This window comes from Ursus arctos, unplaced genomic scaffold (assembly GCF_023065955.2).
Source record: "Ursus arctos isolate Adak ecotype North America unplaced genomic scaffold, UrsArc2.0 scaffold_36, whole genome shotgun sequence".
In the NCBI taxonomy this organism is placed as follows: domain Eukaryota; kingdom Metazoa; phylum Chordata; class Mammalia; order Carnivora; family Ursidae; genus Ursus; species Ursus arctos.
Genome location: NW_026623050.1, coordinates 50007 through 68877, shown reverse-complemented (window position 1 = coordinate 68877; position 18871 = coordinate 50007). Strand labels below are relative to the sequence as shown.

Below are 18871 nucleotides of genomic sequence, written 5' to 3'. Positions count from 1 at the left end.
ATACTTGAGTGCCACTGGATATTTCCAGTAGGATCTTGCCTTTCGTATTTATTTAATAAAGAGACCTGAACTATAGCTAATCGTCTACAGTTGATGGACCCGAACAATGACTTACATTATAAATCTGTACAGCTTGTGAATATAAGCTTATGTACAAACGTTATCCTGTCACTTCTCCCCTTTAAGAAAATTCCCAAACTACAGATCTAGGAAGGTAACACATTCCTGTTAATCTGTGGCAGGAGTATTTATTTACCAACTTGATGCTTTGATACCACAGTGCTCAGCAATTTTAAAATAGTTCTCTTCTAGAGTAGACTGTAGATAAAAGTGCAGGAGCATAAAAAATTGAAGGCAAAGTTAAAGTAATACAGAAAAAGTCTGAGGGAGGACTGGTAAAGCTGAGGTGAGCGCTGTGTGGGGAGTGACTAAATAGAGAAGCTAAGCTGTAAGAAATAACTATTTAGGGGTGCCTGGGTGGCGCAGTGGGTGAGCATCCAACTCTTGGTTTCAGCTCAGGTCTGATTTCAGGATCCTGAGATGAGTCCACCCTTACCCCTCCCAACAATGTGCTTAGGTTTCTCTCCCTCTCCCTTTGCTTCCCCCCTCCCCTGAGCGCACGCGCTCTCTCAAATAAAGAAATCTTTTTTAAAAATTAGAAATAGCTATTTAAAGTACAATAAACTATCACAATGGGGGCATCTGGCTGGCTCAGTTGGTAGAGCATGGGATTCTTGATCTTGGGGTTATAAACTGGAGCCCCACATTTGGTGTAGAGATTGCTTAAAGAATAAATAAAATTGAAAAAAAAATACACTACCACAATGAAGTACCACTGCATATCCACTATGATGGCTAAAATTAATAAGACTGAAACAACAAATCTGGTGAGAATGTGAAACAAAGGGTACTTTTATACATTGTTAATGGGTGTAAATTGGTTTACCCATTTTGGAAAAAGATCTAGTATTCTCCCCTATAAGCCAGCAATTACACTCCCAGGTATTTATTCCTCCCAAATGAAAACATATTCCCACAAAAGGACTTGTCCAAGAATATTCACAGCAGTTTATTAACAACAACCCAAAACTGGAAACAACTCAGATGTATATCCATAGGAGAATGGATAAACAAAGTATGATATATTCACACAAAAGATTACTATTCATCTATAAAAAGGAATGGCTCAGTGAAACACGTAACAATATGGATGAATCTCAAAAACATTATGCTAAGTGAAAGAAGCCTTTATTAAAAGAGTACACAATATATGAATCCACCATACGAGATTTTAGAACAGGCAAACCTAATCTATGGTACAATGGTTGCCTCTGTGGGGATGGGAGCATGAGAGAACTTCCCAGAGTGATAGTAATATTCTACATCTTGTTAGAGTTTAAGATTCCATAGGCATATGCATTCATCAAAATTTAGTTGATGTCCACTTAAAGTTAGTGTAATTCATTGTATGAAAACTTTGCTTAAAAATAAAGCTGCAATAGGGTGCATGGGTGACTCAGTCATTAAGCATCCGCCTTCAGCTCAGTGCATGATCCCAGGGAGCCCTGCATCGGGCTCCCTGCTCTCCGCTGGGAGCCTGCTTCTTCCTCTCCCACTCCCCCTGCTTGTGTTCCCTCTCTCGCTGGCTGTCTCTCTATGTCAAATAAATAAATAAAATCTTCAAAAAAAAACACCTGCAAACAAATACTGAATTCTATTTAATATGTATTTTGAAGTATCTGGGGGAGGTGAACTGTTATCTGCACTTTACCTTGAAATGCAAATAAGAGAAAAATGGACAGAAACGTGTTAGAAAAAGTACAGTAAAACAGTAATCATAGACTCTGGTGGGCGTACAGATGTTCACTATAGAAGTCTTTCAATTTTCCGTATGTTTGAAAATTTTCATAAATGTTGGAAAAAAATACAACAAACTGACACCATTAAGAAAATGAACACACAACTCAGAGACTGGGGGAAAATACTCCTAAAACATGTACTTGACAAAGGGCTTATATCTTGAATATATAAAAATCATCTACAATTCAATAATAAAAAGACAAAAAAAATAAAAATGGAAAAAAATATTTAAGTAGACAATTCACAAAGGAAGTCATAAATGGCTAATAAGCACTTGAAAAAGCGCTCAACAGCACTGGCTTTCAGGGAAATGCAAATTAAAATCACCATTAAAACTGTTGCAAGGATGTAGAGCAAATGGTGGGAATATAAAATAATACAACCACTTTGGAAAAAGGTCTCGCAGTTTTTGTTTTTAAAGGTTTATTTATTTTAGAGAAGACAGCACATGCACGCTTGTGCACGGTGGAGGGTCAGAGGGAGAAGAGAGAGAATTCCAAGCAGACTCTACTCCAAGCATCAAGCCCAACGAGGGGCTTTATCCCGGACCACAAGATCACGACCTGAGCCAAAACCAGGAGTCAGACGCTTAACTGCACCACCCATGCGCCCTGGTCTGGGTGTTTTTAATACAAATTTTGAACAAGTATGTTTATAGTAGTTTTATTCATAGCAGCCCAAATAGGAAACAGACCAGTTATCCATCAATAAGATAAAGAACCTGCAGTATATTCATACAATAGACTATTAACAATAACCAGGAACAAACTACTGATAGATTCAACAACATGGATGAATCTCAAAAACATTTTAAGTTACATATTCCATATTAATCACATGCATACAGAAGTGTTTAGAGTTGAAGCATAAATGATGCCTGCAACTTACTCTGAAATGCTTCAAAAATAGATGGATCCACTGGAAGGGATAAATATGTGGTAAAACAAATACAGCAAATTGTTAACTTGGAGGATAAAGATACGAGTGTTCTTTCAATTTTTCTGTATGTTTGAAAATTTTCATAATAAAGTGTTGGAAAAAATACAGTGATGTGAAGTTCACTGAACTCTTTATAAAGATCTCTAGATCTAAGTATAAAGCAAATCACTTATGGGTCAAATTCCATTTCACATAAAATTTAGGTAGTTACATAAATGCTACTCCCGAACTTTGATTTTATAGTGTTGAATGCTGTTTGAAATCAGAGTCATCAAACAGACTTGAAATATCTACAGTTTTACATTAAGGAAAAAAAGAAAACTATGGTATTTTTAAGTAGTAAGACATAGGGCAGGCTAGGGCAAAAAGGGCACTTATAATGGCATTATTCCCATAGTGCTTTGTACATAAGGCCAAATATTATACATATTATATTTATTTTACTAATCAGTTTCAGTAAAACTTAGTGACTACACTATGTCTGTTTTTAAAAAAAAAAAGCACACCTGCCCATTCTTTAGAAGAATGGGTCTACTATGGGTAATATTTTAAAAGTACACTTTACCATGCTACACTACCCAATTGCTTCTTTTTACTCACAGCTAACAAATCATGACAACTAGCATTTTGTTTTATTCAACCCATTTATTAAAAAAACAAAGACAAATTAGATGTAGTGAAAAGACTTAAACAAGGAAAAGTCAGTGGGAAATTATTTTCAACTTAAGGGTTCTCTTTCAGGTGGTACTATATTGTTACACTACATCACTCAGGGTTAGAGCTGATCATACGTGTGTCTCCTCTTCATTCTCAGAACCTGAGAACTGTACTGTACAAAAACCATACACAAATAATCTAGAACCACACTATGTTCTGAAGTCATCCTTTTTTTTTTTTTTAAGGATTTTATTTATTTATTTGAGAGAGAGAGTGAGAGAGAGAGACGGAGAGGTCACGAGCAGGGGGGAAGGGTAGAGCAGGGAGCCCGATGTTGGGCTCGATCCCAGACCCCAGGATTACGACCTGAGCCAAAAGTGGACGCTTAACTGACTGAGCCACCCAGGCACCCGGCTGAAGTGATTCTTAAGAATTTAGTAATCCATGCTAAAAATGGATCCACTATGCAAGAAAACTTCTATAGTAAGTGAGCAGTAAGCAAATCCCTGGAATTAAAAAGCCACATACATTGTGAACACGAGTTTTACCAAATGTCATTCTGCTCATTCCTGACAGCATCTTGTAGATATAATGTTAAGGTTTTAGTAACATATTAAATAGTACTTTTTTTTTTAAAGATTTTATTTATTTATTTGACAGAGAGAGAGACAGCCAGCAAGAGACGGAACACAAGCAGGGGGAGTGGGAGAGGAAGAAGCAGGCTCATAGCAGAGGAGCCTGATGTGGGGCTCGATCCCATAACGCCGGGATCACGCCCTGAGCCGAAGGCAGACGCTTAACCGCTGTGCCACCCAGGCGCCCCAAATAGTACTTTTTTTTTTAAATAAAAAATCCAACTACAGCTTGATCAATGGTACTAGCATGCTACTAAAAAGCTGGAAAATAGGGGCGCCTGGGTGGCTCAGCCAGTTAAGGGTCTCCCTTCCGCTCAGGTCATGACCCCAGGGTCCTGACATGGAGCCCCACATCAGGCTCCCTGCTCCACTGCGAGCCTGCTTCTCCCTCTCCCACTCCCCTGCTTGTGTTCCCTCTCTCGCTGTCTCTCTCTGTCAAATAAATAAATAACATCTTAAAAAAAAAAAAGCCGAAAAACAGAGCAGACTAGCTTCCAAGACATACACACAACATAGACTTATCTGTCTACACCTTTTCATAGAATTCTGTCTCTCTCTCATACACACACACACACACACACATACACACACACACAAATTTGGTGGGAGCGGTATGCAAAGAACAGTGGATTCTGATTTGGAAACAGATTCAAATCTTATGAATCTCTCCTAACTCTTGAGTTTGAAGATACCATTCAGAGTACTTTATCTACTATTAAGAACCAACCACACTTGAAAGAACCTTTAAAATTGTAGCCAATTAATAGTTTTGTGCTTACAGTATTTGGTTTATTACAAACGGTATTTTTATAAGAAATAGTAAAAAAAAAAAAAAGTGTAATCTACTTCCAAGCAGTTGCTTTTTCTATTTCTTTCCCAAGCACTTGCTTCTACTGTAGCAAGTTATTACTTCAAAATATTTAGGATAGACATTCTCATTGTATCATTGTAACTGCCAGCCAGCAACTAAATGTAAGTAGAAAACTACATTATACTTTAATTTTCTTGACCAAGGTAAATTTATGATAAACTTTGAGCAACAAAAGTTATGTTTTATTTTCAGCTGTAAACCCTTCATACTCTTTATTCTATAAATCTAACAACAAATCTGTAATAATTCATCTTATTAAGAGATGTTGTTTGACAGGAAAAAGATCTGAATTAAACAATGTCTTTAAAATGTCTGAATTATACAACCTCTAAAAAAGTACAGAACTTCCAAAATTTTTTATTTTTTTATTTTTGTTTGTTTTGTTCTTTGTTTTTTAAAGATTTTATTTATTTATTTGACAGAGAGAGACAACCAGAGAGAGAGGGAACACAAGCAGGGGGAGTGGGAGAGGAAGAAGCAGGTTCCTACCAGAGAAGACTGATGTGGGGCTCGATCCCAGAACGCTGGGATCATGCCCTGAGCCGAAAGCAGACACTTAATGACTGCGCCACCCAGGCGCCCCAGAACTTCCAAAAATTTTTAACTTCTTATCTTCAAATGTCAAGAGAGGAAAGAGGTCATGTGTTAGAGCAGGGATTCTTAAGGAAAATATCAGACTTGGCTGAAGGACTAATTCACTCCCCGACCCCCATTCAGTTACTCAGGCTTCAAAGGACCATTGGTAGGGAGACAATACCTCATGTGGTATCATTCAGAAGGTTAGGCAAACATTCAAAAGAACAGTGCTTTGCAAATTATCTCTGGTATAGGACTATTTTTCTTTATATTCACAATTCATATGAAATACTAGAAAAATGAAAAATATACAAAACAGAAGTTCTAATTTTTATTATCAGATTTGACATAAAATTGCTCTATCAAACTGCTATGCAAGTTTTTAAAAACTTTCAATTTCTGAGCTTATCTCCTCACAGACAGGGTAAGTGAACAGCTCATGGACCAGCACCATTTACATATCACACTCCAAATGGCTGTGTTGCAGAATGTTGTAAACCTTTTACTGGCAGAGAATAAGCAGTTCATTACTTAAATTTAGCGCTATAGCTGTAAAAGTATACTGACTCTCATTCTTAAGCAGAAAATCTAGATATTTTCCTTATTCAGCATATCAGCAAATCCTTTTTCTCCTTCAGACACTGGACAGTAAATAGTGGTTTAATATACCAAAATGATCACAAATTCTAAATTACACCTTATTATGTGGATGATTATAGAGAGAAATTAATGAGTTAATCAATTACTTTGGTGAAGACCAACGATCATGGATAGTAAGAATTTAAAACTCTTAAATCTCAGAATTATAAAAAATTATCTATGAAAATTGATTTTTATAAAATGGCATCAGTGATGAATATATAACATATTTTGGGACTAACAACTGAAAGATAATATATCATAAAAGACCTTACTGTCTGATGGATTCAACATATTGTATTGCAAGGAAGACAAAGACTTCTCCAAATCAAAACATCAGGAAAATCTCATGCTTTACTGAGGCTAAGAAATCATGCATTATTCAATACAAAGATGAATGCCCACTATGTGCCAGGAAACAGGAATACAATGGAGAACAAGGCACTTGTTCCTGCCCTCGAGGAGCTCACAATCATTATTATCTACTTCACTATAAAATAAGAGGCAATCTTAAACCAGGGCTGTACGCACAACATAGTGCAAGCATAGACAAATCTTTAGAGCGCAACACACTACTACCTTGCCTAGTCACTTCTTCAAGGGGCTGAAGCTGTGAGTCTTCACTAAGGGAAAGGACGCAGTAGAAGGATAGTTGATGGCTAGCTAATTTGATAGCTGTACCACCCATTTCGGCTGCTGACCCAGATAGTAAAGAAGGCATTATCAAAAGCCTCTGTGCACTCAGAGTCCTCAGCTTCCACTCTTTCCTTTTCTACAACATTACAACTCCCTACATAAGGCTGCCCATCTTTTTCATTAGTCTAACGTCATTACAGCCTAGATCACCAACCAAAAACAGCACTGGCGCTATGTACACGGACTACTCAGTAACTCAGAATTTCATTTCTGATGTATGCCATTTCATTCTTTATTATGAAATACTTGCTAGATAGGCTTCTAATCAACACTACAAACAGTGCATAGAAAATGAAACTGCAACACACGGTCAAAACCTGAGATGTATTTCTAAAAAGTAAATAAAGGAAAATGAAAACACAATTCAAAACAAGATTTTCTTGTTAATTTCACCTCAGAGAACAAGTGTTTTTGTTGTTTTAAATAAGTTATTGCTTCTTTCCTCCCTTGCCACAAAACTCCATTTTGAAATAGATCTCCTGGGGGGTGCCTGGCTGGCTCAGTCAGTATAACATGCAATTCTTGATTTCAGGATTGTGAGTTCTAGGCCCCATGTTGGGGGTAGAGATGTAGAGATTACTAAAACAGAACAAAACAAAACACCCAACAAACCCAAAACAAACAGATCTACTGAAACTTGGGTCAAAATGTGAATATTCATTAACTTTATGAGAGATGACTGTATTAAATCAATAACTGTAAAAATCAGCATTACTAAACTGCCCTGGGTATTTGCAGACCATTTATTTAAAAGACACTGAAAGAGGGGCACCTGGCTGGCTCAATCGGTGGAGCACGCATCTCTTCATCTCAGGGTTGTGGGTTCCAGCCCCACGCTGGGGGCAGAGATTACTTAAAAATAAAAACTTTAAAAGAAAGACACTGAAATACATATTTTTAGGCCAGATTTCCTTTCAGGAACATAGAACCTTAAAATTATTCAGGAAACATGTCATTTTACTACCTTTTTTTGAAAAACAAAAACAATAAACTGTTTCCTTTCATTCCCCCAATGCCAGGCAAAAAGCTGCAAAAATGTACACTGAACATAAAAATTTCTTTTATGCTTCTTCTACTCTACCTTTGCTTCTTACTAAATGCTTCAACAGAGCCAACCAATGTTAATATAATAGAGGAAGTGTAATAACAGGAATACCAATATTAAAATCATACACACCTGGGTTTAAATCACTATTTTTCAGTTTATTACTTGTATGACCTTGAGTAGGTTACTTAACCTTATCAGTTTCAATTTTCTCCTGGATGAGAAATCCCATCACAGCTCCTAAGAAAATGATTTTTTTTTTAAATGAAAAAATATCTGGAACCTGTAGGTGGCTCAGTCAGTTAAGCACCTGCCTTGGGCTCAGGTCACGACCCCAGGGTCCTGGGACTGAGTCCCTCATTGGGCTCCTTGCTCAGTGGGGAGCCTGCTTCTCCCTCTGCCTGCTTGTGTGTGTGCTCTCCCTCTCCCCGACAAATAAATAAAATCTTTAAAATGAAAAAATATCAAAATATGATTTTTCAGGAAAGGAAAGAATTAACCTTTCAAGGGAAGAATGTTTTCTATATCCTAATAATTCTTAGAATCTTATTTGGAAATTAGCACACTGCTAAACTATAAAAAAATAAATCAACTAAGTAAATTTTTTACATCTATCTTAGATATAAATTACCCAGTTGTGAAAATAAGTATTATTTCTGTATATTAAAAAAAAAGCTTGATGGGTGCCTGGGTGGCTCTGTCGGTTAAGCATCTGCCTTTCGGCTCAGGTCATAATTCCGGGGTCCTGGAATGGAACCGAAGGCAGATGTTTAATGGATGGAGACACCCAGGCACGGCTCTTATGATTTCTCAATAACATTTTCTTTTCTCTAGCTTTCTTTATCATAAGAACACAGTATATAATACATACAAAAATGTTAATTGACTTTATATTATTGGTAGGGCTTCCAGTCAACAAGCTTCCAAGCCTTCCCGTAGGCTACTAGCAGTTAAGGTTTGGGGGAGTAAAAAACAACATTCAAATGTTCTATTGTATGGGGGCTGGCACCCTTAATCCCTGTGTTGTTCAAGGGTTAACTATAATATGAAAGATACAGTTAAAAGAAGGGTAATAGTCACCTTCGATTGGCAAAACAATGTAATTCACTTATTTTTGTTTGGGGCAAAAATTTAGAAGTTTTTTGGAGAAGTATAGATAAGTACTTGGTACTTTGAAACATGCTCTTATGAAAAAAAACTAGATAGCTTTCCAAGTTGCTTAATCATCATTCTGATTTAACCCTAGCATAAGAGGCATTTATGAGACCTACCAGTAACACAGAATTGGTAGATCAGCCAAATAAGCTAAACACAAGTGTAATGTAATGGCTCCAAGGGCAGATAACTATTCTATTCCATTAGACCTACTAACATTTAAGGAAAGCCTGATGTGCCTATCCACTCGGTGAAATCCCAATCAGGTGGGAAAGTTCTTCCCATACGTACAGCATTAATCACTCTTTCCTTTGGGGCTATGGTCTTCAACTCTGGCTTTCAGTTTAGAATAAGCTGAAAAGCTTTTTAAAACTACTGATGCAATTAAATCAGAATCCCTGGATAAGGGGCAGAGGTATTTTCTAAAAAGATCTCTAGATCATTCCAAAATGAAGCTAGATGGGGGCGCCTGGGTAGCGCAGTCGTTAAGCATCTGCCTTCGGCTCAGGGCGTGATCCTGGTGTACCGGGATCGAGTCCCACATCGGGTTCCTCGGCTGGGAGCCTGCTTCTTCCTCTCCCTCTCCCCCTGCTTGTGTTCCCTCTCTCGCTGGCTGTCTGTCACATAAATAAATAAAATCTTTAAAAAAAAAAATGCAGCTAGATGAAGCATCACTGCTCTACTGGGTATATTTCATTTGCCTTTGTCTAAGAATGCTTTTAATTTTTGTTTATATTTCCATCTCTTTTAGTCTAGATCTTCAACTCAATATGTATTTCGTTGAGTGCAAATATTATGTAGCATCACACACTATCCTAGGTGCTGATGATACAAAGACAACTTTGTGTACCTGTCCCTGAGAATCTTATTGCCTAATTGAGAAAGATAACATATAAAACAACAAAATTAAGTGAAATAGGTGCTACAGTAATAGTCTGTATAAGGGATATAGGGCTATAAAGAACTGATCTATTTTCTGGGTGCGGGGTTGAATCAGAAAAAGTTTCAGAGAGAAGGTGACTCTTTGAAGGAGGGACTTAGATCTAAGTTATTTTTTCATCTCTACCACCTAACACCCCCCAATAAAAACTTGGTAACAGCCACCCTCGACGTTGGTCTATTTAGAGCTCCTTGACTTAAAGCTTCTACTTTTACTCTACTTCAAAAACCCACTCCCAAGGCTGCATACTAGATGTTAACACTGGAACGGCCCCACCTCTAAAACCATTAATTCCAACATCCAACTATCTGACCACAATCTTTAAACCTTCTACATCCCCACCAAGTCCTCCCGTCTCTAAGCGTCTCCATTTTTACCTCAGTTCATCATTTTCCTTTGCTGTATCTTTCTATCATATTATTCTACAATGTGCTGTATTTTCCTTTTTTTGTATTTTGCTGTATCTTTATTGTTGCATTTATCATACAGCATTGTAATTTATAGGAACATTTGTTTGTTTTCTCTATTAGATCATAACTTTCTGTAGAATAGTCATTGGATTCTTTTTCTTGGTCCTGCATCCTTAACACCCAGAACAGGGCCTGACCCCTAATAAGTGTTTAGTAAATGTTTGGCGAAGGAATGGATGAAGTATTCTTGTCATTTTCACCACCAGACCACAAGCTCTCCAAAGGCAGAGACTACCTCATCTACAGATTTCCTGTAATTCCTGCTGGAGTGCCTCACACATATCAGAGCCTCAGGGAGCATGTATTTGAGCATGTAAATTGTAAAAGGATGAAATGTATCAGACACTGTGTAAAACATATAAAAATATGTTCCCTGCTCTTTTTCCGGAATTATTATTTCAATAATCATTTAAGATAACCTGATGGTTATGAGGCAAATGTAAAAAATGCTATTATGGCAGAGACAAAATGATATAATGGAAAGCACTGGATGTAAGTCAGGAGGCCTGTACTTCAGTCTTGGCTTTGCCACTCTGTAACCATCACTATGAGCCTTAGTTTCCTCATTTTTTAAAAGGGAGTTTCACCAGAAGTCAATTTCTTTTTTCTTTTCAGAATTCAATTCTTGATCATCTGAGGTTCCCTAACATACTATGCCTCTTAAAATCTGTATTATAAAAGTGATATACCCTCAATATAAAAAATTGTACATGGCCTTCTGAAATGTTTAGGTAAAGGGATTTTCATAACTCCCCAAAGGTACCCACTCTCAACTGTTTCTGGTATCTTTAACGCACTGTTCATGGATAAGCAAATACAGACTAAGATTGTATTTATTTACCAACTGCACAGTCCCATCAATTCTAAGGGAACCTTGACGAAATGAAAGGACAATTATAAATACTTTGATAACGGGGCACTTGGCGGCTCAGTCAGTTAAGCGTCTGCCTTCAGCTCAGGCCATGATCCCAGGGTCCTGGGATGGAGCCCCGCATCCAGCTCCTTGCTCAGCAGGGAGTCTGCTTCTCTCCCTCTGCCTCCGCCTGCTGCTCTCCCTGCTTGTGTGCGCTCTCTCTCTCTCTCTAATAAATAAATTTTTTAAAAAAATACTTTGATAACAGAAAGATAATTATCTACTCAAAAGGCCAACAGTAGAAAAAATTAAAACAGATAGACATGAGTATTTAAAACTTCCTGTTTCACACCCCCCCCACCCCAGTTGTGCAATGTAATATGAGTAAAAAGCGTATGACAAGAAAAGAAATTTAAGGTGGGAAGCTTCAATGTGGAAGAAATGTGGGAGGCATGGGAACTGTGGAGAAAGGAGAGATAATCATACCAATGTCACAACCACAGAAGGATGTATAAAAGGCCAAAAAATCACAGAATTCTAAATATTAAAACAGCAAACACAATTTTGAAATACAGTATGAGCTTAAGGACAGAATCAATTGCAGAAAACGCAGTGTTGTTTTCCTATAATAACGCTAGCCCAGAGACAAATGTAGATCACTATGTCCTTGATTTTCTTGACAACAGCATTCTGTAAAGATCTATACCCAAGTCTAACAAGGGTATCCACAGCTTATGAAGCCAAGGATGAAATAATTGTATTTTTGACCAGTCCCTCTGATAGTGGGGAAAATACATCATAAGATTATAGTTATCATAAGGATTTTTTTTTAAGAAAATGGAAAGAGAAAAAAATAGGTCATTAGTAAAATAGGGAACTAGTTTCCTGAGAATACAGTGGAAATTGCAATCTAATGGGTGGACTATTGATTTCTCTTTCATTTGGTACCAGAATATTTAAACATTAAGGAGTATGTTAGATAGAAAGAGAGCCAAGCTTTAACTTCTATATCCACCTAGACAACATAGATTTCACCTAGACGTGTCCCAGTTTTACCCCTATCATGTAAAATGGCACCACTCTACTGTAAAGAATGCTTGTAAATAGGATAAGGACAGCAGCCCGGATCAGGATCCTGTTCCACAAGCCTAACACATTACTCAAGTACATTTTTTAAACAGAATAAAAGTACAGTTCCATAACATGTAAGTCACAAGTCTAACAACATTTAGCTATAAATTGTCTAATGACCATTACAGCAATAGAAAAAAATTAACACTGTTAGAGTCTTTACTTGGTATTTTTACAACTAAATATAGTACAATGGATATAAACTAAAACTACAATTTAGAATTTAGAGGAAGAGAAAATGATAAATTATTTTTATTCCATAATGTAACTTTAATACCATGGTACATGGTATAAAGTTTGTCAAGAAGTTGTAAATAGTTAAAAAAAAAAAAAAAGAAGTTGTAAATAGTTAAGTCCATATCTCCATAAAATAAATTAGTCAAGGATAAGTGAATTTGAGGACTACAAACTTTACCAAATCTACCTTGTTTCCAAACATTCAAAAACACAAACCAAAATAAGGAACTAAAATCATTCTGGTTTCCTGCACCCTTTAGGTTAAGAGGAACAATATTTCCTGACACCGGAAAATGTTGAGTCAGTAGCTGAAGCTATGGTTTTCAAATTTGGGTAGAATACCATTTTAAGAGTCTTTAAGATTCTTAAGAGAAATTTTCATTACTTGACATATCTATGTCAGAATTTAGCACAAAACTAAACATATAAAGCAGTACAGCAATTCTCAAACTTTTCTACCCCGTAGTCTGAAAAACGTTATGACCTTTCCATTTTATCTCACTTCTCTCTTCCATCCACCTCTTCCCACTAAATGCAGTAAAAACCTCCAAATCAGCTAACACAAATTAGTTTGGGCAGCTAAAGGCCCACAGTGGTGAAGTAAGTCAGAAGTGGCTTGTGTACTACTACTTCCTGAGTACAGAGACTCAATACATCCCATCTAAAGTTCAAAGTGAAAAAATTTTGTAGAAATTAGGCCCTAAAAGCCTCTTTACAAAATTATATGGGAACCAGGCCCTAAAAGCCTCTTTAGAATTTCTCCATTCGACAGTATAGCACAATAGATCCACCAGCCTCACCCTGAGCCCAGCTTCTTGAACCACTGTCTCTGTAAAATATACAATTCTACAAAGAATTTTGTGATACAATATCTGAAGTCTTTGTAGGAAAGCCAGTAACTAAGATACGACCAATAACTACTGCTGGTAAGGAGCCTTAAAAGCAGACTGTAATAGAGCCCCAAAACTAGCTCTCCACTAAATTTCACAATTTAGGATTCTCTGTGCTGAAAAACTATTAAATTCTTTGATATTCATCCTTAACCAAAACCACTCATTTCAATTCCAAGGAGGCAAAAATGAAGAAGTCAAAATATAAATCTACTTTCCTTCCCACATGCCGAAGTATTACTGCAGTCATTGTGCTAACCATTATTCCAAAGGGCTCCTCGGTTCCTGATGATTACCCTATAATGGAAAAGTGATTTCCCAGTAGACAATCAACCAGATAAATAAGCCAGTATGAATGCATCCTGTCATCTGTGTTTCCACTTACCCTCAGTAACGTCCTGGGGGTTAGAAGTCCGGTCACTAGCTGCATCCAGTGCAACAGTCGCTAGCGAAGTGGTGGCTCCAGACATCTCACTCATAGGCTCACTACGGCTTGTTTCAGGCACACTTTCCCGTGAGCTAAACCTTACTCGGGAACTGGATCGGGAGCTGAGGTCCGGGCTGGTATCTGACAAACCTGGAATGTCATCGATCTTCGTTGGTGTCACCATGAACCGGACTGAAGCCATCTTGGTGGTGGTTTCTGGAGGATGCATTATTCTCTTTTCCTTTATAAGAACAAAGAAAAAAGGAAAACCCCACAAAATCCTTCCTCCTACGCTAGCTACTTTTGATTGCAAAAATAGAAAAGATAACTTTAAAAAAAAACCTTCAATAACCTTGATTTACACCACACAAAAAGTCCCAAATGAGAGTCCTACTCAGAATTCACACTATCCCAGAAAGTGCACTACCAGTAACTATTTAAGAAAAAGAAAAAAGACAAAACGATGCCAATCTCGTGTAACTTCGTTCCTTCAGAAAGAAGAGTTATCTAGCTGCCTCCCCTGGTCCAGGGCTGCGGGCTCAGTGCCATGGTCTCAGAGAAGCAGGTGAAGCCTTTCTCCCCTCGACCCCCAGGTTTCCGCCGAGGTAGTTAAGCCTTTTATCTGGTAAATGTCCCACGGTTCTAGTTCAGCAAAGTGCGCGCAGGCCCACCCTTATCGGGAAAATATAGCACAGATCAGATTGCGAAACGGTGTACACCCGGCCACCTGTTGTGTATCAGGTGAATACCCCACAGGTCTGGCTGGGAGGTGTGTGTAGAGCCACCCGATGTTTTGGAGGCCAATAATCCACTTGGGTCTGGTGGGAGAGATGCGCATGCATAACGGGAAAAATACCCCACGCTACTGGATAGAGGAGAATGAAAAGGGTGAGCAGAGGATGCAGGGGCAGAGCGGATTCGCGTCTCCAAGGGGTCTGCGGGGGTGGCCCACCAGCTCTTCTGGCAGAACGGTCCCTAGGATCTGGGAGGCGCCGGCTAAAGAGCGGATCAAGACCCCTCGGACTGCAGCTCAGTCAGGGTCGTGGCAGGTCGTTGCTAGTCCGTCGAGCCCACGGTCGGCTCGCTGGGTTGCTCCTGCGTGTGACAGGACGGGCCACCCCTTTGCCGGAGGACGCTTTCTCCCCCACCAGGGCCGCGGCGCAGGTCAGCCCCTCGCCGTTCTTCCTTCGGGTCCGAGCAAGAGAGGAGATGGCCTGGCAGGCTGGCACGGGCTGAGCAGGAGGGGGCGCCGGGGATGAGGGGAGGAGGAGGTCGCAGGTGCGGGATCCCGGCGCCAGCTGATGCGGGTGCGCGCGCAGCTGTTGTTTACGAGCCGCTAACTGTTTCGGAGCCGCGGCGCGCGCAGGAGGGCTCCGGCTGCCGGGGAGGGCGCCCCCTCCCCGGGCAGACGCCAGAGCAGCGGTTACGTGACCTCGCCGCCCCCGGCCCCGGGCCCGGCGGGCTGTGCCAGCGCCGCCGCAGCCCCTCCCTTCCCTCTCAGCTCGTTCCTCATTCGAGGTTAACGGTCCGAAGAGAAGCCTGGGGGAGCGGTCGGAGGGCGGTACCGTCCCGCGAGCGCCAAGGAGCCCCGCCCAGCCTCTGCAGTCTGCAAGGTGACGGAAACGGCTGCGCGCATGCGCTGCCGGGGTCGCCGCGGGCCTGAGGAGCCAAATGTGGGAGGCCCGGAGGAAGATGGGAGTTGTAGTTGAGTGTTGGGGCCTGAGCTGCGCGCACTGGGGAAAACAAACCCTTTTCCTTCTGGGTCCCGCGCAGACTCACTCTGGAGGCATTCGGGGAGCAGACGATGCCTTTTGCCCTCAGAACCTCAAAAACCATCTCTCTTTAATAAAAGCGTCTCTGAAAATACCGTTCATAATTTCTTTAAAAATCACAAACCTCCCATACGATATACCGAGGTATGACCCTTACTGAAATTTCTAAGCAGATGTCTGTTTTTAAAGCACCATATTCTCAAATTATATACATGTTGTGCTAAGTTTTTCTTTTTCCTGTTCTTAAAATGTCTTTTACCACGTATGCATTTATCAGCTCGTCATGCTGTACACCTTAAATATATACAATTTGGTCAATGATACCTCAATGAGGCTGGAGAAAAATGCTATTTTCACTTTCTAGTTAGACTGGAGGTTCTATTAAAGAAAATGTCTTTTATTTTAGACCTGGAGAAAACAATGAGGTACTTTTTTACTCTATTGCCAGTGTTTTTCCTACTACTGCCACCATTATATTTTTTTAGCATGTTTATTTAATATACGAACAGAAGCGTTCAATAAATTTCGACTTATCAATGTTTTGTTTGAAAGTTATTTCCTATAGCTATCCTATAGTTTTCCAGGCTCTGCCTGGGTCCTTCCACCTCACAAGCGGAAATGTTTATACATCACCCTTAGCGATAGATCAGAACTGTATTGAAAACCTGAGCCAGGAAATTCTCTTTTATCAAATGACACATAAAATCCAAAGTCTGGTTAAAAAGATCCAGTAATAAAAATTTTAAAATATAAAAAAACTTTTTTTAATAAAATAAAAAAATAAAAAAACTTTTTTGAGATATATAGTATGTAAATAAGGACTGAAATGTATAAAAAACAAAAACAAAACAAAAACACAAAACAAGAAAGATCCAGGTAACAAAATGAGAAATAAATTCCCATTTAAAATGTGAACTTCCTGGGGCACCTGGGTGGCTCAGTCCATTAAGCGCCTGTCTTCAGCTCAGGTCATGATGGGGGGGCAGTGCTGGGATAGAGCCCTATGTCCTCTCAGCGGGGAGCCTACTTCTCCCAGCTTGTGCTCTCTCTCGCTGTTTATCTGTCTGTCACAAATAAATAAATAAAATCTTTTTAAAAAATAAGATAAAATGTAAACCTCCTTAAAGTTTGATTCTTTCTCTTTAAAGCCTACGATTAACAACTCTGGCTCATAGCTTTCTGAGGAGGCAAGAAATTCACTTCCTGTGGTATTAATGTTTTTCTCAGGCAGGCTGGCTGGTCATTCAAATCTCAGACTTTTTTTTTTTTTTTTTTAATGAGGTATATGTCTGTAATTTATTTTTCAGATTTCTCCACGGGATTAAAAATTCTTTTTTGCATTACATTGTCATGCTCCCTGCTTTTGGTCCTTTTCCATGTACTCATTCTTCGAGCATTTTCTCATCACCCAACTGAGGTCACTGCAATGACCAAAAAATTTCAGAATGCAGGGGAACCTGGGTAGCTCAGTCAGTTAAACATCTTGCCTTCAGGGGCGCCTGGGTGGCGCAGTCGTTAAGCGTCTGCATTCAGCTCAGGGCGTGATCCCAGCGTTCTGGGATCGAGCCCCACATCAGGCTCTTCCACCACTGGGAGCCTGCTTCTTCCTCTCCCACTCCCCCTGCTGTGTTCCCTCTCTGCTGGCTGTCTCTGTCAAATAAATAAAATCTTAAAAAAACAAAACAAAACACATCTTGCCTTCACCTCAGGTCACGATCCCAGGGTCCAGGGATTGAGCCCCTTGCTCAGCAGGGAGCCTACTTCTCCCTCTCCCTCTGTCTGCCGCTCCCCCTGCTTGTGGTCTGTCAAATAAATAAACAAATAAATAAATAAAATCTTTTTTAAAAATTTTGCAGAATGCTGTAGTGTTTGTGACATTCCTGAAGCAAGTTTATCAAGACTTTGCATTCTTCAGTGTGCAAGTGTGGAGATAAGTCAGGATGCATGTTTCAGAGGTGATGGCGCACAGCAGAGCCACCCAACTTGCGGCCACACAGGCGCCAGGCCAGCTCCAGGTGGCAAAGGCTCCTGCACTCCCCACAGCTGACCCTGCTGGGCTCAGCCAGCCCCCGCTGCTCTCACAGACTTTCTCATATTTATAGGGAAATGGTGGATTTCTACAACATTCAATTCTGTTTCATATCACAGTGTATTTTCATTCACTTACATATATTACCTAACACCAATATCCTACACCTCTTAAAACTCTTCTTCCATTTCTGAGCGTATCTCAGAAAATGTTAATATCCAGAGAACCTTTTAAGGAAAAAGTCCTTGATATATTTTAAAGCAGTCTACCTTTTCTCCTCTATTTCAATTAGGAATAGTTTCAGATCAAAGTCTTTTCATTTCTGTTTACACAGCAGGTAAGTAGCATGGAACAACAGTAATCCTTTTTGGCGAGGGGCAGGGGCAGGTAGTGGGTTACTTATAAAGACAAAATTACAGTCAACATTACAAAACATTGCTAGCAGAGTTCATTTACTGACTTTGGTGTTTAAGAAGCTTCCAAAGCAGATCCTTTTTCTAGTTATTGCAGAATTAAAATTTCTTCCATCATGACCCCCTTAATAAGATTGGGTAACACTTTAAAATCCCTGTAAGTGAACAGGCTAAGAAATTAAAAATTGCTTGCCAGGAAACAACTATTTCATTTTAATATGGCCGTAAGTTAAGTGATTCAAAGATCATCTGTCTTCTATTAATTATCACCCAGGATGAGAGATTTTTTTTTTTTTAGCAGTCAGCAACTATCCTCAGCTTTTCTGCTGAGACAGTCAGAGTCCAAGAGAAACATTATCTATCCCTTTCCAGGACCGTGCTGATAAATTAAACTTATGCTGATTTAAGTTACATCTGCTTCTAGAGTCTAGAGTCTTGATGCAGTCAAAAAAGTTTGTATAAGGCACCTGGGTGGCTCAGTTGTTGAGTGTCTGCCTTCGGCTCAGGTCATGATCACGGGGTCCTGGGATCGATCCCTGCATCGGGCTCCCTGCTCAGTGGAGGGCCTGCTTCTCCCTCTCCTGCTCCCCCTGTTTGTGTTCCCTGTTTCTCTGTCAAATAAATAAATAAAATCTT

At 39.4% G+C, this 18871-nt stretch overlaps 1 protein-coding gene across 3 annotated transcripts in view; it reads right to left on the bottom strand.

Moving 5' to 3' along the window:
* SLC12A6 (solute carrier family 12 member 6) overlaps positions 1 to 15581 on the bottom strand; it is an 89217-nt gene extending 73636 nt beyond the window's left edge. Inside the window, exon 1 of one of the 3 annotated variants that reach the window (XR_006407903.3) lies at positions 13980 to 15581. Coding sequence is in view for 2 of the 3 variants with exons in the window: in XM_026480083.4 (XP_026335868.2) it covers positions 13980 to 14250 (271 nt within the window). In the remaining variant the exon portion in view is untranslated. The remainder of the gene's footprint in view (positions 1 to 13979) is intronic. The other 2 variants (XM_026480083.4, XM_026480082.4) reach the window with 2 other exon arrangements.
* Positions 15582 to 18871: the final 3290 nt, after the last annotated feature.